This window comes from Gobius niger (assembly GCF_951799975.1).
Source record: "Gobius niger genome assembly, chromosome: 18".
NCBI classification, from domain to species: Eukaryota; Metazoa; Chordata; class Actinopteri; order Gobiiformes; family Gobiidae; genus Gobius; species Gobius niger.
The window spans coordinates 16,106,362-16,132,181 of NC_136869.1; the positions used below are offsets into that span (position 1 = coordinate 16,106,362).

General features: G+C 46.6%; 1 protein-coding gene across 3 annotated transcripts in view; it reads left to right on the forward strand.

Annotated features, from left to right (window-relative positions):
- ncoa2 (nuclear receptor coactivator 2) overlaps positions 1–25,820 on the forward strand; it is a 47,868-nt gene that overhangs the window by 8,744 nt on the left and 13,304 nt on the right. For 2 of the 3 annotated variants that reach the window (XM_079576194.1, XM_079576196.1), the window contains exons 2-7: positions 6,371–6,455; positions 17,783–17,890; positions 18,298–18,470; positions 21,426–21,529; positions 23,394–23,571; positions 24,851–25,039. In XM_079576194.1, coding sequence (XP_079432320.1) covers positions 17,802–17,890; positions 18,298–18,470; positions 21,426–21,529; positions 23,394–23,571; positions 24,851–25,039 — 733 coding nt within the window. In that variant the 5' untranslated portion in view covers positions 6,371–6,455; positions 17,783–17,801. The remainder of the gene's footprint in view (positions 1–6,370; positions 6,456–17,782; positions 17,891–18,297; positions 18,471–21,425; positions 21,530–23,393; positions 23,572–24,850; positions 25,040–25,820) is intronic. The other variant, XM_079576195.1, reaches the window with a different exon arrangement.

Sequence of the window (25,820 nt, forward strand, 5' to 3'; positions counted from 1 at the left end):
ATCTCATTTGGAGAAGTCCTTGAGTTGATTCTGAGTATCAGAATAAGTTGTGTTGTTGAGCGCAGTTTCCAGATTGTTGTATCTATTCCCAGTGTAAATGTCCAGTCACCCAGCCTGAATGTGTGGCTGATAAAAGTGACATAGTTGTGTCAGCTGATCCCTGCTCCTCCCCACACACACACCCCCCCACCTCCCAGCCCCACATTCATGTAGCACCTCCGCCCTATCCTAGGCCTGCCTCCTGCGCAGCCTCAGGTCTCCACAGGAACTAATGCCTTAGCAGCCATGACTGAGAGTAGAACACACAAAACCAGCACAATGCATATATATATATATATGACACGGAGCAGTCACAAGATCCTCTTCATCACTGTACCATCAGCTGAGCACTCAAATGCACTTTTCACTGCCCAATCCATCCATACAGTAGTCAAAACCTAGAACCAGAGGTGGGTATTCGTGACACTGAGTAAAAAGTGACAAATCTTAATCTTTGACGCGTAAAATAGATGTATTTTGTTTTTCGTTTAATTAATTTTTTTTTTTTTTATGTTTTCATGTTAATTTCTTTGAAAACATTTTCACATTATTTCACATTTTTTTCTCATAATTCATGTCACTACTGAAACATAAATCAACTTTTTGCGCATAAACAGTTACTTAGTACTCAAGTAAAATTTTCTCCAAGTACTTTTTTACTTATATTTGGGCCACTACTCTTTACTTATACTTGAGTAAAATAATCTTAAAGTAACGTTACTCTTGAGTGAATATTTTGGCGACTCTTGCCACCTATGACTAGAACACAGATTATTTATGATAATAACTGGAGTTTAATGGACACATAGACATAGCGGCTCAGGACTAACCTCAATGTCTGAGCTATGCAATTTCATTGTACAATGGCACATAAAGCACTTACTTACTTCCTTACACCCATTGCCCATATACCTGTTTTCTGATGATTTTGTTGTACTTCTTAAAAATATTTATAGCCTGTGTCTGAGTTGCTGCTGTTTCAGTGCGCTCCTACATAAGGCGCACGCTCGACTGACTTTGTTCATGAGCAGAGCTTTCTTCATTAGTATCAGTTATATTGTAGAGATTAATTTGTTTACTCTGTATTAACGGAGCATTGAAGTCGTCGCAGTATTGAAATGATCACTTACGCTGCCTCCAGAGTACAACAATCCTTGCAAAGCACAGATTCGTACTCACTGTACTTTTTGCGGGGCTTTTTTCCAATCAATGTATTGGTGTGGTTATGGCATCGAATCCTGATTTCAGGAAATGGCATTCTGGTCCCCCTAAGCCTGAGCAAAATACCCAAAATGTCAGGTTTCCTGAGTCTTTGGTATATATTGGAACTTACTGTGTAACCTGGAATTTTCCGCTATGTGGCTTTAAGTTCTTGCTATGCACTGTGTAATAATAATAATAATGATAATCATTATAATTATTAATGTATCTTACTTGTCTCATTCAAGCAAGCCCGAGCATTAGATTTTCTAATAAGATAAATTCCTTTTATCAGCTCAATTTCCCAACTGCTTGCACTATAGTGCTAATCTGTTGGCTCCCTGTGTCGTCCTCAGATTGTGACAGAGCTGCTGTGCACACTCTGCCACTTGTCTCTGTGACAGTGTGCGCTCTCTTCACTGTCATTACAGGACAGACGCCTGCGCGTTGTGTTTACTGTCCCGAGGTCACGACTGCAGCCGCCGCCTGTTGCACATCCGAGCAACAGATGCGTGGGCACCTGGCGCGGCCGCACATCTGGGGGAGTGGAGCCAATTGAAATGTGCTGGCTCGCTGCCATGTTGTAATAAAACCCGGCTTTGGTGTGAGCGCGTCTCCACTCTGTGCTGCTGATGTCACTGAACAGCGCAGCAGCTCGAGGACTAGCACACGACTGTAGAGCTTAGTTACACTCCTCTCCACAGTGTAAAGTGGCGCCCTCCAGCGATTTCACGCTGGAGTATTATTTGAACAATAACAGCAGGGATTGCTTTAGATATTGACAGGTAATTGTGACTTTCCTCAAAGGATCAATACAGACGTTTTGAGCTTTTAACCACAGTACAATGTTACTGGAACTAGGGCTGCACGATAAATCTGATTTGATAACTGTCTTGAGCAGCATCATGATCACAGTATATTTTTAATGATCATATTTGTTCATTACTAAAACAGGCACAACATGCTCATGGTAATTGGCTTGAAAGAAGGAGATTGACAGCGTCTGTTTTGTCGTTCTGCCTAATGGATCACAGATCTTGCACCTGTGCTCCACAATATGTTGACGTGAGGTGACTTTTTTGTGTAAGAGCTTGTTAGTGGCATATCCACGTAGCTGCCGCAACCTCACTGATTGGCTGTCAAGTGCGTTCAACACGGACACGGGGTTTGAGGCTGGAGTAAACCAACTTTGAAACCTCATTTATATTCAAGTGACTAGCCCCGCCCACCGTATCCCCGTCCTCTAGACACCATGCAAACGTTTACGAACTTCTGCGTCCATGTTGTGATGTATTTTATTTTTAGTAACACAAAGAGTAAAAACACAAAGGCGCTAAAACATAAGAACATTATATTGATGGAAAGAAGGTGACTTTTTGGATTAGGTGCACGTTCACCTCTGTGTAGCTGTAGCTGCCAGTGTGGATTTGACGCTGAAGTATAAAACGATCTTCTTGATGGAGAGAGACGTATGTGCACTTCCCCAGCTGACCATACGGACTCTAGTTTTGTCTGGGCAAACAGCCGACCGAGCCATAGTCGGCACTAGGGGCCTGGAACTATCTCTGGATCCATGTGGAGTGGGAGGGTACAAATAAACAGCTCATCGGGCATGAGCCGCCTGGGATCCGTCTGAACGTGCGCGTTTGTTAAATCCTAATGTCTCCCTTACCCTAAAATGGCTATGCTCTTTTAGCAGTTCTGTCACGATGTATAGTTAAGGCCCAGTACAACCACATTCCAGTCCTGTTTACTCCTGTGTGACGTGTGTGCATTCTCTTTGTTCATTGGTTTCTATTGCATTTCTAAACTTTTGGAGTCACACTTCCGTTCGTACATCCCAAACATCACATTGTCCCTTTCAGCGCGCTAAATGCACCATCATTTGTGGCTAATTGCTTTGAAGGAAGATCTCGGCCAAGAAGCTGAGGTGTTTTCATCAGCCTTAAATCGTATTGAGTTTGGGGGCCATTTGCAGGGGCCGTTCAAAAGGCGCCCAGTAGGAGCTTCCATTGGTGTTTAGCCCCTCCGTGACCTGACCATTATGGTCACTTTCCAGCACATGAACTGTCTGCCCTTTGTCCTTTGGGAATCTGATTAGCTCGGCAGTAAGCATTGTTAGCATAACCTGTGAGACGGCTCCTTTTGCTGTGACACAAGGCCTTCAGAGACACAAAGATCACAAAAGCCTCATGTTTGGATTTTGGGACACGACATTTTTCTGGTTCAAATTACAGTAGTCATTCTGTTATGCTGAAGTCTGATACAGAAAATGCTCCAATTCTTAGTCTTAATGTATTATTGTCGAGTTGGGTATATCATTTTGGTACCAGACTAAAATAGAAATGATAACGTCTGAAGGCTTTGTAAACCCCGCTGTATGAATTTCTGGTTGTGATACAAGCGCGCTGCAGTTAGTAATGAAGCCGACTATTATTTACCACTTACCAATCTGGTATGTTTAAGGGGAGCTTGAACTCCTCACCTGATGCCCTTTGACCTTCTAAGCAGCAGCAGAAGGAGGCCAGTGTCTTTGTCAAGTACTTTTGCGGCCAGTATCGTGTTCATAACAACGAGGAGGACAGTAGTCATCTAATATCCACTGCTTAATTATGAGTTACTAATCTGAAAACCAAAGTTGACTTGGTGGGAGGCTCTTACAGTTTGTGCATATGCCGCTGTGTTAATGGTGAGTCATTATTCACACTAACAACTACTGATTTCAGCGGCTTCTAAAGCTCTCACTCCAGAGATCCCAGGTAGACACAGACCGAGGTGGGAACTGCAACACTTTGAGGAGATGGCGCATACTACTGCATATGTCTAGTCTTTTGTTAACACTGACATGGTTGTGGTTCTAGTATTGGTCTGCGATAGGCCAGAGCCGGGGATCTCAAGCTTGTTTGCTCTTGAAGATACTTGAGTAATAGGGACTCTGAGTCCTCCGCATTTTTTCATTTAGATTCATGTCTTTGTTTAGGTTTTTAGTTTGTTTTTGCACCTGGATTAGTCTGGATTAGTCTTCTTGGCAAGCCAAATATTTTACGACATGGTACTTGGTGTGAAAGGTTGTTTTTGTGTGGATACAAGATCACCTGTAAATCATTTTTAGACTATTATGAGAAGGTTTTGCTTCACTTAAGTTCAGCCACAAGGGGTCAATAAATGAATAAATGCTCTGTTAAGCCATTCTAGTTTTAACCTCAGATTCAGAGGTGGCTGTCCCTGGAAAAGGGCTGCCTTTAAGTCCATTTTATCTGTACATTTTGAGATACGGCTAGGAGGAGGTGTTGGCGCTTTCAGTTTGACAAATTCCACTTATCAGCGTTGTCACTGCCACTTCATTGCGTTGAATTCTCGCCTTCAAAGAAAAAAGTTTTTCGAAGTGAGTAGTGTAATGAGTTTTTACTAGTTCATTAAGTCTTTTTTCCCCTCAGTTCTCCACCTTATTCTGTCACTCAGTCCGCAGATCAAGCGCTGGACTGAGAGCGAGCATGTGACAGCAGTAAAGCTCCAGGGAAATTCCTCCGGATGATGAGAACTAAACGCCAAGCGAGGGAAAAAAAGGAAGGAAGTTTAGAAATCTGCATTATTGACATTGTAGCACCAAGAAAAGTCGCATATTTATAGCTACACAAAATGTTATTTTGGGCTGATGCCAAATAGCACTTTAAATGATCGTAATTGGCCACTGTTATTTAACCTGTTCACTGCCACTTTAGGGTTGGGTTAACAATGATTTATATCCAAATCTCAAAGCGTATTGAGTGCAGAGCTTACAGCCTATATGCCATTGTGATGCCTAATTTGAAAGCCAAGGCCTTCTAGTTTCTAATAATGTGAGATCTGCGTGAGAGAAAGGCAAATTACATTACGTTTGCCGTTCTTAACCCTAATCATATCCTGATCAGGATTAACTAACCCTAACCCCCTGATCAGGGGACGGCAGGTAACGGGTTAAAAGAGACGTTGAGATAAATTAAAAAGTTAATTTAACCATGTCCACTATGCCCGAGTAGTTCACTTCATTTGTGGAGTTTTCAGTACTCTTGTTCACTTTGGTTGTTTCTTCTTCTACTGCTGAAGCGCTCTGATGTGCATTTCCCGCAAAACTTTCTCCATGTTTTTAAAGCTCATAGTCCAACACTGGACCTGTTCTGAGCGATGTGTATTCATCACGGCATCATGGACTCCGCGCATGTCGTTAGCAGAAAGTGGAAGCTTGTTTTGAGTGTGCCTGCAGCGTGAGCTCCAGACGTCTATTTGAAATGCGGACAAGCACAGTTTCTCACTTCTTTATAATGTTTCCCTTACATAAACATTATTTCAAACTTTAAAATATCAATGCTGATGTAATATAACACAACTTCATAACACTGTAACTGTAACAACAAATAATACTTCTGTGCTGCAATACTTTTCATAAGAGTCACACTTTGGTAGTTTTCAGGAATCGTGCAGCCCTTGTTGATCCAGTGAGTCATAGTGGCAGATCTCAGCAGTAGCAGCAGCAGCAGCGCACTGGCTCAGAAGTAGTAAATATATCAACTTTCCTTCCCATCGCTGCTGGCTGCGATGCTGCGCAGGGTTCAGGAGGGGGAATCGGTTTACTCCACAGTTATGTCAGCACATGATGACCTCACGTGAGCGCAGCATTCCTCAGGCCGCAAAGCTTGGCACGTATTTTAGGAGGAAATCACCCTTTGCTCGGCTCTTTAGCACAGGCAGCAAAAAGTTTTCATCCAAATACCCCAGCAGGGGCTTTCTTTGGAGTTACGTAGTTGCATTTCCTAATTATCCAAAAGGGAATGTGGCTTAAATTTTAAAGTTTTTTTTTCCTGTCTAATTAATTGTGTGCCCAGATTAAAAAGGCACATTGTTCTACACTGTAATAGGCTCGAAGGTCCCAGCGGAGATAAGCGCACTGTCGGCTTCATGCTAACTCAATGCAAACAGATAAGATATGCCCGAGGATGTTGGCTTTAGTTCACGTTGGTGGAAAGAACTCACCAGAAAAAGGTTTTGCGTGACCTTAAAAAGACTGACTAATAATATAACTTGAATTTGTTTTGTCAGGGCTGTGCTGCTTTGTGAAATGCCCACACCAACCGTGTTTTCTGTCATGTTTCAGCAGGGAGAAGTGAACGATGCTCAAAGCTTTCCTGCCGTCATTGTCCTGCTGCGATGGCCTGAGGGACTCTCTGGACTAAACCAAGGTGAGAGCCACGTCACACGGCTTTGGTTTCCTTCAAAGACGCATTACTTTTGCATTCGGCGAAAATCTAGTTCTTGAATATACAGTGACGCTCATCATCACTTTTTATCATTCGTTGTGTGATGTAATCAAAGAGCCCTCAGTGACAAGTACACAACAACTGTAGTGTTTTCATAGTGTAGGATTGTATACTATATTGGATGTTCTAACATTCAGCGCTTCCCATTGACAAAGTCTGTGGTGGTCCCCATCCTCAGAAAATAGTATAACTGTGATGTGTAAATCATACTTTTAGCTTCTTGTGCAAACATAACTAACTAATAACTAATACTCAAAAATGATCTGTTTAGGGCAGAATGTCTCTCTGCTTTTCACCCCTATGTTGCACTGTCAAATAAAATCCTTAGAAAATCAGTTTAAATATCAGATAGAGAGAATAAGTGACTTTTTTTATAGAAAAAAATCTTGAAATTGGGTTTGCCAGTTTCAACAAATGTCAAACCAGTATCCTGGGAGCTCGCTGTAGCCTGTCAGCCCTTCCAAGTAACTCCCCAAACACTTTCTACATTTCTACTCGCGCTTTATCAGTCACATTTTAGATGCTGTTAGTTTTTTGTTATGAACATATTGAATTCTCCAAACATTTAGGAAACGCAAAAACTCAAGTCATTTTCTTTAATTGAAAAGTGATCTTGGGTGCAGATAAAACTCCACTACTATGAATAGTTTATGTTTGAACGGTTCATTCACTTGTACAGCAGTCGCGTTTGCCCGGTGACACCTGAGTCTCCTCTTGGACTCTTTTATATCACTTAATCAATGGTTCATTCCCTGGACTCTTGGCGTTGTGTCCAGCTCTGCTCCCTGTTACTGTCTGAGAGCAGAGGCCTCAGTGCGGCGTGCGCCCGCCCCTTCCCGCCCTGCGACATGCCGATGTGACTGCCAGAGTTAAAGATTCATGAGAGTGATCAGCTTTCAGTAAATGTGGGGGTCTGGCTTTGGGTAGCACTTTGGAGCCATTACACTGCAGTGATTGGAGTGTGGACGAGCTTTTGAGAGGGACTGCAATCAGGAATGGTGCATGACTCTAATACAGAGCAGTGTTTGAAGATTTTTGACATTACTGCTTCGGTTACAGCCGCGTCGTTGCCCCTCTCCTGGGTCTTAACGCTGTTAACTCTGTAGTCTTTTAATGCATTTCTATCCCTTCAACAAATCTTAAAACTGCAACCTATTTTTGATTTATCTCTCCTCTAACAAGGACTAGCATTTGCTTGTAAGTGACATTATCGCTTGGATACGTGTCTACAATTGCACACAATAGAATAGACACAACTTTTAGATTCTGGCGTTTGTTTTGACCAAGGACATTCAGCAATACGCTTTTATAAAAGCAGAGCTGTGTCTGAAAGGGAAGTCAAACTTTGTCTGAAAACTCAAGTGAACTGATCACACAGAACCATTCTTTAAAATTAATTATTTGATAAAAAGAGAGTTGTGCAATTAATTTTGATTTCTGTAATCGAGCAGCCGTACATAAAAGGCTCACACTAATGCTTTTGATTGATTGCCGGTGAGCAATAGTCTCTGTACGGTCTAATACTCGTAGTTTCTGAGTGTACGCTCCAGTCCCCCGTGAAATATTACAAATGATTGATATGAAAGAATGTACTGAAACCTCGTCTGGTATTTTAATATCATGTTCTTGTGTTGTCACTAAAAGACCACTTTATTTTTCTGACCTTAAGCCATACATTCCTTCAGATTTCGCCTCCTTGTGTTTTTTGAAAGGAAAGCTTTACTTAACGGTTGAGGCCTTTTCGTTCCCAGTCCCGTTGTGCTATGGCGCCGTGCGAGCCCAGATTACACGGCACAGGGACATTGTTCAGTGCCTCTCTGTGGTTTGGCACTTTGTGGAGGATCGCCGCTTATTACAGTGCAGGGGACTTCAAACACACCGGCAGCGTTTGGGATGCTCTTGGATGCACAGTCATGCCTCGCGTTCTTCCTGCGCTCCATCAGCAACACTGGGCGTGTCTTTTATAATCATGAATACGCTCCCTCACACTCCACACTCCTGGTCCTGCTGTAACTCTGACTTTAACAGAGGACTCTGCTGCTAAAGCCCGTACGACCAGTTTAAATGTGTGCAGACAATCAGATATGTGGCAACTCATGACCACACTGTCATTTTATTGTTTATCCCAAATGTTATGAACCAAAACATTTTAAACGCATTTTGCTGTATTAAATGGACTATACAGTGTTTAAAAATGTTTAAATTACGTATTTTCCTCCTCCTACATGTTCCAGCAATGTCCTAATGTGTAGAATGTGCCCAGACCTTAAGGTTACTCACGTAACCCCGGTTCTTTGATAACAGAGTGAGGTGTTTCACTATGGGAATCGCCTCGGGCGTGACCATCCACGGAAGCTCCAATGGCACCACGTCTGTCTATGACAGACAGGATGACTGTACCTTGGGCTACGCCCCTTCTCCTAGGTACAGCCAGCCTCCTCCTTCAGTAAACATTCTAAAGCGATTTCTGACCGCCTTGCAAGGAGGGCAATGAAGGTGAAACACCTCACTCTGTTATCAAAGAACCGGGGTTACGTGAGTAACCTTAAGTTCTTTTTCTAACTTCGTTCGGTGTTTCACTATGGGAGATATGGCCTACTCCCGGATTGCAAATAAAGCTCCTGAAGCAGCAGGTCACAACGGTGACCTCAAAAGGAACCAGCAACCCTTGGCTGCAAGACTGCCTGGGCCAAAGAGGGACCAGAGACGTCCAATCTGTAAAACCGCACAAAAGTGTGTGGTGACGCCCAGCTTGCTGCAGCACATATATCTTGAACAGAGATACCTCTGAACAGGGCCCATGAGGTAGCCATACCCCTTGTGGAGTGAGCCCTCAACCCTTGTGGAGGTTGTAGGCCTCTACAGGTATAAGCCAACGAAATGGCTTCAACAATCCAGTGAGAAAGTCTCTGACTGGACACAGGCTTCCCTTTATGGGGAGTGGCCCAGGACACAAACAACTGGTTAGCCTTGCGGAAGCCAGCTGTCCTGGCCACATACTCATGTAGTGCCCGCACTGGGCACAAAGTATTAAGCCGCCGCTCCTCTCCAGAGGAAAAAGGCGGAGGATGAAAAGCCTCAAGCTCGACCGTGGAGCAGCTAAATGCAGAGTCCAATACCTTCGGCACGAAGGCTGGATTAGGACGTAAGCGGACTCTAGAAAGACCAGGGGCAAACTGTAGACATGCAGGACTAATAGATAAGGCCTGCAGTTCGCTCACACGCTTTGCTGAGGTCAAAGCCAGAAGCAACACTGTCTTGAAAGCAACATACTTCATGTCAACAGCCTCCAAGGGCTCAAAAGGATGCTGGCAAAGTGCGTCTAGCACAACCACCAGATCCCAAAGGGGTACCAGGGGTTTAACCACTGGAAGTTTGCGGCGCGCTCCTTTCATGAAGCGACATATCAGAGGGTGTTGGCCGACTGATTTGTCCCCAAAACCAACATGACAGGCCGAAATTGCGGCCAAATAGACCTTGACAGTCGAAAACGCTCTGCGCTTCTCGACTAACTCTTGCAGAAAACACAAGACGTCAGCCACAGAGCATTGAAAAGGAATGGTCTGCCTTGCCGCACACCACTCCTCAAATACGCGCCACTTACAGTCATACAAAGACCGAGTGGAAGTGGCCCTGGCACACTGAATAGTATCAATAACATGTGCAGGGAGACCGGCAGCATTTAAGTTCCACCTTTCACGGGCCAAGCCCAGAGAGCTACTCGGTCTGGGTGAGGATGATAAATTTCTCCGCCCGCCTGAGATAGGAGGTCCCTCCTCACAGGGAGGGGCCAAGGCTGTCCCCGAAGGAGCTGCATTATTTCCGCCATCCAGGGTTTGGACGTCCACCGCGGGGCAATCAGGATGAGTGAAAACCCCTGCTCCCTCACCCGAGCCAGGGTGGGTGGGATTAAACTGATCGGTGGAAAAGCATAGAGCAGGACGTCCGGCCATGGGTGGGCTAGAGCGTCCATCCCGAGGGGTGCGCCCACGTCCGTCAAGGAGAAGTACAGCGGACACTTTGCGTTTTCCTGCGAGGCGAATAGATCTACGTCGGCCTGGCCGTACATCTGCCAGAGCTGCTCCACCACTTGAGGGTGGAGAACCCACTCGCCGTATAGGGGATTGCCCCGCGACAGCAAGTCCGCCCCCCTGTTCAGGACACCTGGCAGGTGTGTTGCCCGGAGAGACAGCAGCCTGGTGCTGCTCCACAGAATCAATTTCTGTGCCAGCCTGTGTAGCTGCAGAGAGCGTGTGCCGCCCTGGCGGTTGATATACGCGACAACAGTTGCATTGTCCGTTTTTACAAGGACATGCTGGCCCTGAATATACTGTAGGAAGTGTTTCAGAGCAAGGAAAACAGCCCAAAGCTCCAACATGTTGATGTGTAACAGAGCCATATGCGGACCCCATGTCCCGTTCACCGTCCTGCCGGACAGGGTGGCTCCCCACCCTGACAAGGAGGCGTCCGTTGTCAGGGTAACCCTTGCGGACACTATGCCCAGTGGGACTCCCGCAGCCAGAGCGTGCGTGTCCTGCCATGGGCGAAGCGCCATTACGCAGCGCTTGTCCACTTCCACCCTGCGGTAAAGGTGTCGGCGGGGGCACAGACGTAACGCTGCGACCCAACGCTGAAAATCTCTCATCATTAACAGACCCAAATGAACGACAGATATTACTGACGCCATAAGACCAGCTAGGCGGAGGCATGTTCTGAACGTAACCCGTGCGCCCTGGCGAAACAATGAGAGACACTGGCTGAGAGAGCAGAGCCTCTGAGCCGTAAGAGTCACTCTGAATGAGAGGGAGTTTATGCTCAAACCCAGATACTCTGTATTCTGCGCGGGTTCTAACCGACTCTTCGTCCGGTTTATTCTGAACCCAAGAGCAGTGAGATGACAGACGACAATGCGCGTGTCCGTGAGTGCGCGCTCGCGTGAGGCGGAGCACACCAGGTAATCGTCGATGTACGAAAAGATCCTGATCCCGCTGCTCCGAAGAGGAGCCAGTGCGGACTCCACACATTTGCTGAACACCCTCGGAGCTAATGACAGCCCGAACGGAATGACTTGATATTCGTAAGCTGTCCCTCCGTGCGCAAACCGTAGATATTTCCTGTGCGCGGGGTGTATTGGAATGTGAAAATACGCATCCGACAGATCGATTGTGGTAAACCAATCCCCTCTGCGTATCGAGCGGCAGAGCACTTTGTGAGTGAGCATTCTGAACGTAAATCTCCGTAAGTGTATGTTTAATACGCGGAGATCGAGAATGGGACGTAAGGCTGAGGACCCCTTCTTCGGGACGAGGAAATAGCGGGAGTAAAACCCCTGCTGACACTCGCTGTGTGGAACAGCTCGTATTGCTTGTTTGCTCAGTAGAGATGTGATCTCGTCCGCTAGGACAAGAGCTGCATCCCCTTTCGCCACTGAAGGCAGAACCCCGTTGAAAGTGGGCGGTTTTATTGCAAACTGAAGCCTGTATCCTCGAGATATAATGGAAAGAATCCATGGATGAACTGCGCATGCGCGCCACTGCTCCAGCTGGGCAGTGAGCGGCCCCATGCAAATGCTCGGTGACGTCACTCCCCTGAGAGGAGTCTCGACGTCTGCATAAGAAGGAGCGTGAGCTCCCTCTTGTGGCGTAAGCCGGAGAGTTTTCAAATTTGATTGAGTTCTTATTTTTTGAACCAAACTCGCCCTTAGCCCATGGCCTGGATGCGAGTGTGAAAGCTTTATTTTTGAAAAATGTGCTTTGTGACTTTGACATTGCCCCCGACTCACCTCCTGCAACATATGCGGGGTGAGTGAACAGGAGAGGACGCCTGGCAAACTGCACAGGGCCTCTGAACTGGGGCTGGGGCCCAAGGACACTCTCCGTCTTTTGCATGGAGGGGCGCTGAGAGAAGACACAACTGTTAGGTTGTGCGCTTCTTCTTGCCCTCCCCGGGGTGTGAGGAGCGGTTTTTAGCCGCTGCTGCTGCAAAAGAGTGCTTGCCCCATGGTTTGGGATTTCCTGACCGCTGCTGTTCGTTCTGCTGTCCAGCCGGTTTTTGCTGCTTAGGGCCAACTCTGTAGCCCTTGGCACCGGTTGCTGCAGTGACACCTGGTCGCTGAGTTTGTGCAGGACGGGAAGGCTGCTTGCGGGGCAGGCACAAGTTGAAGGCTTCGCCCTCCTGCTTACGGAGGGTGCTTGTCTCCTTCATTTTGTCCAGTGCTGGCCCAAACAGACCCTTGGTGGGGTCATAGGTCGCGTCCATGACGTCAGCCTTCTGTGTGTCGGTCAGTCCTGAGTGGTTTAGCCATAGACCTCGCTCACCTGCCACAGCCAGTCCCATCACGTGGCCGCAGCCCTGGACTGCCCCTCGAGCTGAGCGCAAAATGAGGTCATTCACCACACAGATTTCATCCCAGAGGACCGGGTTGGGTGCCCCCGAGTCCAACTGCTGGCCCATTTCCTCAAGTATTTCCCCCTGGTAAGCGGAGAGCAGAGATACTGTGTTCAGTACACACACCGACTGAGCGGCGTATTTGTACGTCCGCTGAAAGATGGAGGATGTGACCCTCTCCATCTTGTTAGGCAGGGAGATGTTAGCTGAGGCTGAGACGGCACGGCGATTAGGGTGAAGGTGATATGCCAATGAAGGCTCCACCGCTGGGGGTTCGGCCAACCCCAGCTCCTTCATCCCATGTACTTCCAGCTTAGAGTAGCCCTGGACTGGGAGCTTGCTCTTAAGTGGGCTGGACCAGAACCGGCTCATCTCCTTCATGCATGCAGGTACAGCAGGAAGGAGCTGCTTTGGAGGTGCTTGGGCCGGTGGGAGCCGCTTGCCATCATAGAGGTCCCTTATCCCTCCTTCTGCGTCTACAGCCGCGGGCCAGGGTATGTTGAGCCTGGTGGCGGCGCGTTTGCACACTTCGTACAAACTGCTGTCCACAGGGGACGTCGTTTCTGACGCACTCGGGGGTCTGGATTGGGACAGTGGAAATGTGGAGTCCTCCTCCACATCCTCCATATCCACAGCCTCGAGGAGGTCAGAGGCAGCATCGCACTCTGCGTCCTCACTGCCTGGATCCATGTCGAGGAGGTCCTCAAACAGTGGCGGCATAGCGTCTGATACATCCAGCGCGCTGCCCCAGCTAGTGGCAGCTCGCTGATGGGTATCGGCTGTGGGCTTAGCGGTGGCCTCTGCCAGGCACGGGTCCTGAGAGTTAGCCACCGCCACTCTAAGTCTCCTTTCCAGTATTTTCTCCGGCATTGATGTACAGTGATGGCAAGAGTCACGGTCCGCCAGCGCTGTCTGAGCGTGTTTAGCGCCCATACAAGCGATGCACATCGGGTGAGGGTCCCTCCCTGAAATGGTAGCCCCGCACGACGCGGGGCAAGGGCGGGATGCAACCTCCTTGGACTTCGGGTCCGACCCTTTGGCGGGGGTAGGAGCCGAGGACATAATGCCTAAAACCGGGAAAAAAGACCAGGTATAAGTGCAGTGCTAGTCGTGTCGTGAAGTAAACACGACTGGAGAAGCCGGGACACGGGTTTCAAACCGTAGCCGGGTCCGGGAAGCCTGCTCGCCGTAACGCGTTAGCAGAACACCGCACTATCGAATCAGTCCACAAATTAATGTCAACTGATCAAAAGAGCGGGCAACAAGTAAATGTCACCCGCAAGAAGCTGCCTTGACGGTAGCCGAATGCAAAGGCTAAGTTAGTCGACAAATAAATGCTAACTAACTTGGCTTATTATAAGCTATACGGTTAGCGGTGCGTAGTAAACTAATACAAGCAGCCTAACAAGCAGCTCGCCTCGACGCGGTCGCTGCACAAACTAACCGTGTAATAGCGGTATCAAGTCCGTGAGAACTTACTCAGCGTAAACGAGCCAATGCCGGCAACTGTGCTCGTCAACGATGTCCTTTACGGCTCGTCTGTGAACAGTTAAACAGTAGCTAGCTTGCTGGCAAGAAAAGCGCTGAGGGAGCTAGAAAGATGTGGCTTCCACGCGGGAAGAAAGCGAGAATGTTTACTGAAGGAGGAGGCTGGCTGTACCTAGGAGAAGGGGCGTAGCCCAAGGTACAGTCATCCTGTCTGTCATAGACAGACGTGGTGCCATTGGAGCTTCCGTGGATGGTCACGCCCGAGGCGATTCCCATAGTGAAACACCGAACGAAGTTAGAAAAAGAACTGTTCACCACAACTGCCTCTAAAATCCTGCACTGTTACTGTAGATATTCAAGATTAGATAAGATAGCCTTTATTGATCCCACAATGGAGAAATTAACTTGTTACATTCAGCTCTCAGGAACTTGAACAGGGAGAAAGAAGAAAGGCAGTTTGTTTTGAGATTCACCAAAGAGTGTTGTATTGGCTTAATCAGGCTTTAGGTTTCGGCCTATGTAGCACCCTCAATATTATTTTGAGGGTGCTACAAACTGACATTGTTGTTTTAAAAAAACGAGATTGAGAATGTAATCTTCTCCAGGATGAGTGCACTGTGTCATGTAACGGCCGTTTCCTTCTAAAACCTCCCCAGGCGTTTGTTTGCCCCGGAGCCAATAGCATCATATTGCACCTAATTGGTCCAACATTGCTACACAGGGTGTCGTATTTGCACTGCTGTGGTGTGTACCCGGCTAAAAGTTGAATCGCAGCAGCGGGTGTGTGTCTTTGGTGCTGCTGTACATGTTGTACCCGCTCAGTGACGGGGCAGCAGAGCCTTGTACTCTCCACATTCCTGCCTCTCCAGACTCCGCGGCTCCTGCTCAGTCAGGAGAAGTCGACTCTTGTGGCACCTCTGTTCAAGGCAACCACCGACACCTATGTCACCTTCGCAAATGCGCTCGCATCTTTTCCCGCCGTCCCATCACATTATAATTTTTCATTTCTAGTAGGACATTATCCTTTTGTTTTTGCCTTTTGGCTGAAAATTAAAAAAAAGACAAAAAAGTGTACATCTAAAGCAAAGACTTGAGTAATTTGGGGCTATATTGCGCAGCCCTAATGTTGGGCAGAGGAACTGTTTTGCTGTCTGAGCAGAATCGGGGCATGCTGTTGTGCATTTAGTGTCAGTGCTCCATTGGCATGAAGTTGGAAGCTCTGTTTAGCGATGCCCCCTCCCCGAGCAGAACAGGATAATTAACTCAGTGAACCCACCTTCATCCAGTAAGTGCGAGCGCCCGCCCAGCTTTTTATAGCCGCCCCAGGATCCAGAGCATTCTCCAGGATTAAAGCTGCACTTATGCTTCTTTGCCTGTGTTCGTTTTGGACTTCCTAGCAACAAAAGCACTCAAAGAGCGTCCGGCAGTGTCATTGAGACGTGCCTCGTACTTCCTGTGTGTCTTATTTGTCTCCATGTACAATGACCCATCATTACTGCCATGTCAAGGAGAGGCAGACGCCCAATCATATAAAGCCCAAAGAGAGCGGCGCGGCCAATCGGCGCCAGAATCCCCCTGGTTACTTGTGTCGGACATAACGGGCATAACCAATGAGAACGGAGCGCGCCACTTAGCTCAGGGAGTTTAATGGCCCGTTTCATCTGTCATTAATAAAAGCATAAAATCTCTGTGACAAAGACATGGCATTTCAGTGGTTAGTGCTCTGGTAAGGCATGCTGCTGATGACATTTGAAGTGTGTGATACAAGGACAAGTGCTAATGGAAATACTCATGCCACCTCGTTTTATTCCTTTGTCAAAAATACAATACAAAACTTTTATTTTAGTCATAAAAACTACACTCATGTAGACACTGCACCTTTCTGTTTCCTGGGCAATTATACTTTTCTGAATGTTCAAAAACAGTACGGCGAGGATCGAGGTGCAGATCGTACGGCTAAAACCAGTTTGGAAATGAATAAGGCAATGAATCTCTCCCACTTCCACCATCCCAAGGCCCCCTTCTCACCAGTTTCATCCATGAGCCCAGAAGACCCCGCCATTGGCTCAAAGTAGGTCACTTCAGGCCAATGGGGAAGGCTCACTCAAGTTTGCCCGGTCACTGCCTCGTTTTCCTGCTGGTTTCGCCGCTGCTAATCCCTGCCCCAGCACACCTCTGTATTGTGCTGACGGTCTGACTTACGTAACGGCGGAGCGGTGTGTCATAGCGGTTTCCATGGTTTGAGCGGCTCCGAGTGGATCACTACGCAGCATGCCCCCATCCCTGTCCTGCACTCCTCCTTTCACCCAGATCTGTCTTTGTTATCTCGTTACCCCCGCCCCACCACCACACCACCCCACTCCCGGCTTCTACAGGGGCTGAGAGAGACCACTCATCTGGCGTGAAGCAGCAGAAATATGCGCGTGCCATGCATCTATTTTTAAATACCACAGTTTGTCTTGGAAAAGGATCTAAAAGTCTCAAAAAAGTGTGAAAGTTGACATATCCTACACAGCGGAATCCAAAGTATAAAGTCCTTTCCCAGCATGGCAGTAATTAATAAGACATTGCCCTGTTTAAATATTCATAACATTTCATTTCGTGGCCCTGAACTGGAAGTGGAATAAAAGAAGATATTCCTTTTCTGTGAGATGGACCTTTTTTAACAGATCGTCGCACAATGTGGAGACCGCAATTATTTAGGTTGTCCAATACCCTCTGCAAAGTCTGCATGTTGTTTTATTTACAAAACCCCGTAGTTGTGACCTCTACAATTACAAATCGAATTGCAATGCTTGTCTGAAAAATAGCTATTTGATATTTTCCCAAAGTCGTGCCACCGTGCCGCTGCGCATACTCGAGTGTACTTTACAGCCTGTCGTTAAAAGCTGTTCTCGGAGGGACTGGATAAACACACTTTGTGATTGCGCAGCCCCTCTCCGCCATCTCCGCGTGCTGCCGTTTCTCAGTGCTGTGCGGCCAGTGCCTTTCTCTGAGCGCTCAGTCTGGTGCTGTGGGCTGAGCGCCATGCTCTCATTTCAGTGTCTCTGGGGAGAGCTGCACCATCAGAGAGACATGATTGAATCTGTTTCTGCGCTCCATTTTCACTCATTCCTCTGCAGTGGATCAACCTGTGCCCCAGCAACGCACAGTTGTTATCGCCCCGCCACATGTTTGCCCATCTCGGTAGGGAAATAGTTTATCTAAAATGACTACACGAGCCACTGCCTGACGTTTTTAAGCGCTAGGCAAGGAGTGAAGAATCTTTGAAATGTCCCACTACCAACTCCTACAGCGAGGGGCATTGAATGAAGTGCTCTGCATCTTGTCCTACATGTGGTTAAAAGCTTTTCGCTTCGATGTGTGTTTTGCAGACGCTGATATGCATTGAGGATGAGTGGAGTTGGGGAAAACTCATCTGACCCTGCCAGGGCAGAGTCACGCAAACGCAAAGAATGCGCCACCGAACTCTTAGGACCCAGGTAAGCCCTTGACCTACATTGGAACGCTCCCAGGAAATGCAATGAGTCAATAAATTAGACCGGTTTGTGTAAAGTTGATTGCATATGTGGCCAATTCGTAAAAAAAACCTACAGATTTGTGTTGTGAAAATTATACTTATAAGCTTCATCCCTGTGAAGACTTGACATGTTGCGCCAGGAGTGTAGGGAATAAGCTTTGACCACAACAAATGATTTAAAATTCATGTCCTCACTCATTGTTGGTAAACAAGAAATATCCGGTATATGGCCTTTAAGTAAATCTGGTGCTTCAGATTCATATCCTTTTAACACTGAATTTCAATTGTAAAATCACACATAGGAAAATCTGTCATCCCCAGCAGCTGTTGGCACGCTGAGTGTAATTTTTCACATTCCTGTCACCGCAGTCCCAAGAGGAGCAACGAGAAGCGCAACCGCGAGCACGAGAACAAGTACATCGAGGAGCTGGCCGAGCTGATCTTCGCCAATTTCAACGACATCGACAACTTCAACGTCAAGCCCGACAAATGTGCAATCCTGAAGGAAACTGTGAAGCAGATCCGGCAGATAAAGGAGCAAGGTGGGTCTACAGCTGAGTGAGAAACTACCGTCACAGGTGGCTCACGGCCGCCAAGGCATCTGGTTTAACTGGTGTGGGTTTGAGTTCTTGCCACACATGGCAATAATGTTGTTAGCCGCCGACAGAACAATTGATGTAATGTTTCTTCCATCATATAACATTTATAAAGCGGAGTTGTTTTTGCCGCTGCCGGTTTCTCCTTGTTCCATTAGGAGCCAGAACATCAGGTAAATGCATCAGAGCGAGTTCAGCTGTATTTGTGAGTCGCTCCTCTCTAGTGCCATTAAACAATTACAAAAGGCTGTCTTTACTAATCTTTGGGTGTGTGTTTTTCTACTCTGTTCCTTCTTAACACCACACGTTTTCTACATGGGTTTGTAGCTTTCACACTCAATTAATGAATGGTGACGTAATCACTGTAGACTCGGTGCTGCTTAGTAGGTACAGAGTGCGGGCCGGCCTAGGTGTTCATGAATCATCCTGCTTTGTGACGTCTCTTTACTGTGACTCACACTGTTATGTAATGTAATGCAAAAGTGACACACAAACAGGCTATCGTCTGTCCATCCCCCCCTCGCTCGGCCGCAGTACTCTCTCTCCTCCTTTTCCTTTCCCTCCTTTGCTCATTTTCTTTGACGCTGCCCACTGTGCTCCTCCCTGCTCTCCTCTGAGCACATACTTGTATCTGTGCGGTAGTCATTGAGACAACAGCTTTTGACTTTGAGGATTTGATTGGTCGTGATTAACCTCAAGGAAACCAGGTATTGGTTTCCTTGAGGTGCAGGTAGTTGCTGGTGTAGATAGAGAGTGTGAGCAGCGGCTGAAAGAGCTCCCGTTGGTCCGTCCGACATGAGTGATGGGGCCTTGGCGGGGCAGCTGTGCTGGTGTGGTGGGCCCCGCTGGGCCTGTAGGTGTCCTGCTGCTGCACACATCATTAATGCTGAAGGAGATGGATGTGGCACCGGCCACAGAGAACAAGGAAACCTGCTCCTGCATTTCCACACAGTAAAAAGGGCACAGTTTGTTTGCTTTTTGACACATTTTTGTCAACATATGGTCAGTCCTGTTCTTGGCGTGGTGTGATGGTTAATGTCCCCCCAACAGCCCACTCGTATTCAGCTTCTCATCTCCAAAAGTAGGGCAGCCCACGCTTGCAACATACGGCTTCTCAGCGTGGTTATTAACCAATAGTCCTCATCGGCTTTTTCTAGGTGTGTGATATAGTTGGGTTATATATTATACTAGCTGAGACCCGGCCTTCGGCCGGGCCTCGCTAGTCTCCACATTTGATATTCTGAGATTATGAGTGATTACAAAGAAATGTCCAACCCGTCACACAGTGCAGCTGTAGACCAGTGGTTCCCAACCCATGCCAAAAACTATGGCCACTACAAATGAGTAAAAGAATGAATGCAAAAAAAAAAGTCAAACAAACTGCAATTGGAGTGTTTGATGCACCCGTGCTCCTGTCTTATAAACTACAACGACAATATTTTCGCTAAACTCAGGGAATAGAATTCAAGAGACAGTGGAATAATTATGGATAAATATTAGGGGTTCAGCTCTAACGCTTTGGTTCAAAGTGCAGGACCCGTGGTTTGGTGCATCACGGTAGTTTACAATCCAAAAAATAATGAGTAGGTTTAGAAATGAAGTAGCCTAATTATCGTTGTTAGACAGTATTTATAACCTTACAATAAAATTGGCAATGCTTTCCAAGCTGCTTTAGAATAAAATGTACCTCTGGGCTCAATACGTGAAAGCAAAATAGAAAACAAATGGTACAGCAGCAAAGTAAAAAAAAAGATAAAAAGAAAAAAAACTACGCAGTGCAGGCCATGCGCTCGTTAAGTTGTAGTGTCATTTTCGCTTTTACGCACACGGAGGATAAATCAGTCGGAGCAGCGCGTGTGATTAGAGGCTCGTGTTTGAGGAGGTTTTGGGCACGCACGCACACGCACACACATACGCACACGCACACACACGCACACATGGCCCTGTTTGGATGCGCACGCGCACACATACATACACACACACACGCACACACACATCGCCCTGTTTGTACGCGCGCACACGCACGGCAGTCAGATCTCGTGCACTCGCGTTTTTGTGACGGCGGGTTGTCCTCGGACAGCAGCACCGCGGTCCATATGGACCCGTGGCCAATGCCCGCGAGCGGTGGGACCGTCACGTGGGGGCCGGCCGCGGATGTAATAACACCAACCACGCACACACTCAGTACTGTCGCCAGGCTTCCTGGTGTTCCCAAACGGTCTCCCATCCCAGTCCTAACCAGGCCTTTCCCTGCTTAGCATCGGAGGAACGGTCTCCCATCCCAGTTCTAACCAGGCACTTTCCTGCTTAGCTTCAAAGTCGGTATGGGAAATAAACATGGCGGCGCCCAGGCGGCGGCCATTGAGATAGCGTTTTCTATAATAGATATTTACTATATATTTAGTTTCATTTAGTGTTTGTGTTGTTAAATATTTTCAAATCTAGTCAAATCTAGACAGAATCAGTCATTGTATCATCTGCCAAAAGTATTTAAAATTACATTCCCTGTACTGTGTGAGTGGTTCTGTTTTATGAGAAGCTAGGTACTCGCTTTACATGTTAAGTAATTGCAATTACTTAGCATAATGTTGATAAATTGTAACTGAGCCAATGTGATAATTCTCAGGAACTAAATGATCAAATTGATTATAATCAGAATACATGCTGAACTTCAAATTTATTGAGTTACAGAAGCTGAAGTTCATCCTACTAAGATTTAGTCAATTATCCATTTTTGCCGTTACAGACTTGGATAGCACTGTCAGGGCACGGCTGTATGCATGATATGTATGAATAATGGTGTTATTTTTGTCTATTTTATTCATGTTGCATACTTACAATAAAAGGGCAGTGTTGGTTTGTAAAATGCTTGACTCTAAACATTACTTTGTCTTCTTACAGAGAAAGCTGCTGCAGCAAATGAGGAGGAAGTGCAGAAGGCTGACGTCTCTTCGACAGGCCAAAGTGTGATAGATAAAGATGCCTTGGGACCAATGATGCTGGAGGTATTTGTTCAGGCATTCAGTGTGCCCTGTTTATATCTTTGTAAAGCATGTATGTCTTCTAAACCTTTATGAAGAAAACTGTAGAACCTAAACCCTGAACATATATTTTTTTCTATAGCTGCATGATCAAAACAATTATTTCTGTTTTATCAGTGTTCTCACTTGTGAAATGTCAAGTACTGGAGCCTGAAGGAGCTGCTTAATTCAACAAGCTGGTTGTTGGTACAATGGCTCACTAATGAAGTGCAGTATCATGGAGGATGGTCTCAGATGTGCCACTGGTGCTGTTGGAAGTGTCTCTGATTGGAATAAAAGCTGTCAGCATCTTGTCCGTGTCCTGGATTGGCTGTAAATCACAGACACAGCAATGGCCTGGTTGTCCCGCGGAGGGCCACTCGAGTGCTTACGTAGAATAAGAACCAAAGCAACAGCCCACTGAATGAATCAGTCCATTGAGCCGCTGCTGCCTCCTCCCTCTCTCCTCTTTCTCTGTTCTTGCTCCCTCCTCCATAGTCTCCTCATTGGCCTCTAGAACTGTCCTATCATTGAATATTTATAGCCCTGAGTCCAGCGTCACTGCATTGACATACCAACTCACGGCTAAATATAGTACTGTGCAGCCTGTGTGCTTTCCCATCTGTCAGTGGGCCCCAAAACACTGCCACTGGTCATTCACACTCACTGGGCTCAGGTCCCTGCCTCACAGCCCACCTCTGTAGGATGCTATGAGCTCAGCGGCAGTCAGCACTCAGCAGGAAGTGTAGTCGCACTGCCCACAGCCCAGTGCCCCACAGCCCAGAAATACAGTGTTCTAGTCATGTCCGTGTATCTGTCAAGATGATGTCACTGGGGCCTCCCTCCTCACACTCACCTTCATGCTTTGAAATTATTATTTTCCTTGTCATTTCTGTAACTTAAAAAATGTCCATACATTTTTTACCCCTTTTTAAACACATCTGTAGTTCCCCTTGACGTGGCTGAATGTCTTTTTACTATCAGGTGCACATGTTAGGTTAATATAAACATTATGCCGAGCATCGCTGCTCAAGGATAAATGGCCATATGTCCAAGCCCTTCTTTGGTTTACATACAATGTAACTGTTAAATATGTCCCGTTTTTTTTCTTTTCCTTTCTTTTTTTAAATATATTATTAAATCATGCTCTTGGTACATAAAGCTACCTTATCTGGGGCGGAGTAGGGTACATTTATTCTGGTGATATTAATGTCTAACGTTAAGCCTGTAACTGTATCTTGTAAAGTGGGCCAGGATCATAGGCCCTTTCTCTCTAGACTAAATGTTTATTTGTGCCTTGTGGATGAAGACAGTGTCTTAGTGATTTTAAAGTTGGCGCTGAAGGGGTTGGTTGTGATCTTAACTGTAGCGTCCATAGCTTCTAAAACCTAATTTGACAGCTTTAGCAGACACCATCCTGATAATGGCTGACCTGGGGCAGTGTTTTTTCAATTAGCTCCTCCTCCCACTTCCTCTGATCTCTACAGAGACGTACTTTTATGATGCGTCTAATGCTGCGGCACACACTGCACTGAGTATCTCTGAGATGCAATGCAAACGTCTGCTAATACTTTTGATAAGAGGCAAATCCAGGACTGTATGTTCATTGTTCACTGCACAGACACACAGTTGTGTTTGTGAAGGATGGCAGCAGTTGGTACAAAAATGCTTGAATGTTTAACTGCAGTACTTCATTAATCATGTATATTCCGACAATATGGTTTAGTCATAAACATTAAACACTACTATGTTATTTTCTGAAATGTCTGTTTGCCTCTTCACTTGATAAACAAGCATCAAAACAGTCAGTTTTAGTTGCTAAGTTAACACTGTCTGTGTGTCCTCACAGGCCCTGGATGGCTTCTTCTTTGTGGTGAACATGGAGGGGAACATAGTGTTTGTTTCCGAGAATGTGAGCCAGTATCTGCGCTACAACCAAGAGGAGCTGATGAACACCAGCGTCTACAGTGTGCTCCACGTCGGGGACCACGCCGAGTTCATCAAGAACCTGCTGCCCAAGTCTCTAGGTCAGTAACCACTCTGGATACACGGCTGCATCCATAAAATACTCTCTGTTCAGTGTGTACCAGCGCCATATCTGCTTTACTGCGATATTCTGCTCTTTCGCACATTTTACTGAAAGCCGTATGTTTTACAGCGCTTTGATTGTGGTGTCATTTTTAAATCACACTGAACTGTTTCGAGTGTTAAGCTTCACGTACATACAGAGAAATCGTACCACTTTCTCTTTTGCTGATGCTCCAGTCATCTCTCCTCCTCCCTTTTCAGCTAATTAACTTCCCTTTTTGAGCCGCTCTCCCCTGTCAGCAGCACTGCTCCCTTCTATATTCACTCATGCTCTTCCTTCCCTTTCGTCACTTTGTTTGCGAGTTACTCACCAGGTCCTTTCATGATAAACATTTGCTTATCCTTATAAATTAGATATAGCACTAATAAGACGTTGGCCAATGTCTCTGCCATGTAGATATCGAGCTTACTTAAATGCAAACCGTGGCTGCACAATTTTGTGAAAATGCGTGGCCCTATTGCAAATACAAATAATTTCACAAAATGAATGCAGTCCAATTCCTTCCTATTCACTTGTGCTGCCTCCAGTGTTACAGCGCCCCGTCCAAAGCCCTGTTTTAAGTCGCCGCTCCCCTTCATCCCCTCTCCTGGTGCTTCAGATTGAGGTCTGGTGTGCCCATGCAGCCATCTGGGTAAGAGAGCAGCTCACAGCGAAGTACCCTGGAAACCATCAGTGGGCTGTGTCCCAGATACTGCAGATTATCAATGCGCTGAATGAGATCACAAACCAGATGGAGTGTGATGAGAGTTAGCAAGGGTGAAAAGAGTTGTGCGTTGCGTGTGCGTCTGTAGTGGTTCTGTGTGTGTGTGTGTGTGTGTGTGCGCGCGCGAGAGAGAGTGGTCCATGCGTGTTCACTCGCGCCTGGTGGAAGTGTTGGAAAGAAAGATTGGCACTGGTGCTTTAGAGGACATGCATATGGAGGCCTGGCTGTGATGCATGCCTGTGGAAGGATGACAGAGGGCTCAGGGTTCCAACTGCTCATTATGACTGATCTTTACCCAGCAACGGCTCGCTCCTTTCGCACTCTTTCCGCCTCCATTCTCTCTCATTGCTCTCATTATGTCTTTCACTTGTTGTTCGCTAGCCTCCCTTGGCTTGACTTTCGCAGCGCCCAATACCCCTGTTTTGTTTAGCAGTTTTGGCTGCAGTAAATTTGTCAAATAAATCCACAGGAGGCCACATGGTAAATGTCTATTGTCGTATTTTTTGCCTTACAGTAAATGGAGTCCCGTGGTCCAGCGACGGCCCAAGAAGAAACAGTCATACATTCAACTGCCGAATGCTGGTGAACCCTCACAGCGAGAGCCAGGACGAGGCGCACGAGCACGAGCCACAGCAGCAGAAATATGAGACCATGCAGTGCTTCGCCGTCTCTGAGCCCAAATCCATCAAGGAGGAAGGAGACGGTAGGAACACAGAGCACATGTACTAACTCCAACACTGTGGAGCACTATCAAACACCACATTTAGTGCATCAACAATGTAGACCACTATGTTAATATGTTTTTTGACTTGGCTTTGACCTTGGCCACAAGTAAGTAATTAAAACTGTAGATTTTCATAGTAGACCACCTCCTGTTCTATGTGTGTCAGCTGTGTGCCATTCTTTGCTTATATACAGTACTATACCTTTATGCCATGACTGGGCCATGGGCCAGAGGTGAGAGGGTTCCATGTCTGCACACAGTGCGACTGTGGTAGGCAGTGGTTACAGCTGCAGGAACTTGTCCAACAGTGAATATTCAGAAGGACAGAGAAAACGGGACAAGAATGAGCCCACCCAGAAGGCCTTGTTTACAAGTCCAAATGAGTGTCGGTGAGAGAATCTGTGTCAGTGCTGACATGCTTTTCATTTCCCAAAACATATGTAGCTCCTCTTTATAACTGGAACAGAAATGTTTAGGGTCACCCCTGTCCTTGCCGTGGCATAACTGCATAGACTGAGTACTGTCTTCAGAGCAGGTGTCATTGTTTTGTGCTCTAGCTGCATAAGGAGAGCACCAGATCCTTGTGCATAAGAGCACATTCCCTCACACATGAGCACACACCTCCAAAGGTCACACTTCATCATTTCCCTTGTTCCTCCTCATGAAGGGAGCGGCCTGCTCCCCGCGCTCGTTAATAACTGTATTAATTATGCTGCCTGGGAATAACATACATTTCCTTTTCTTTCTCTTCCTCTTCCTC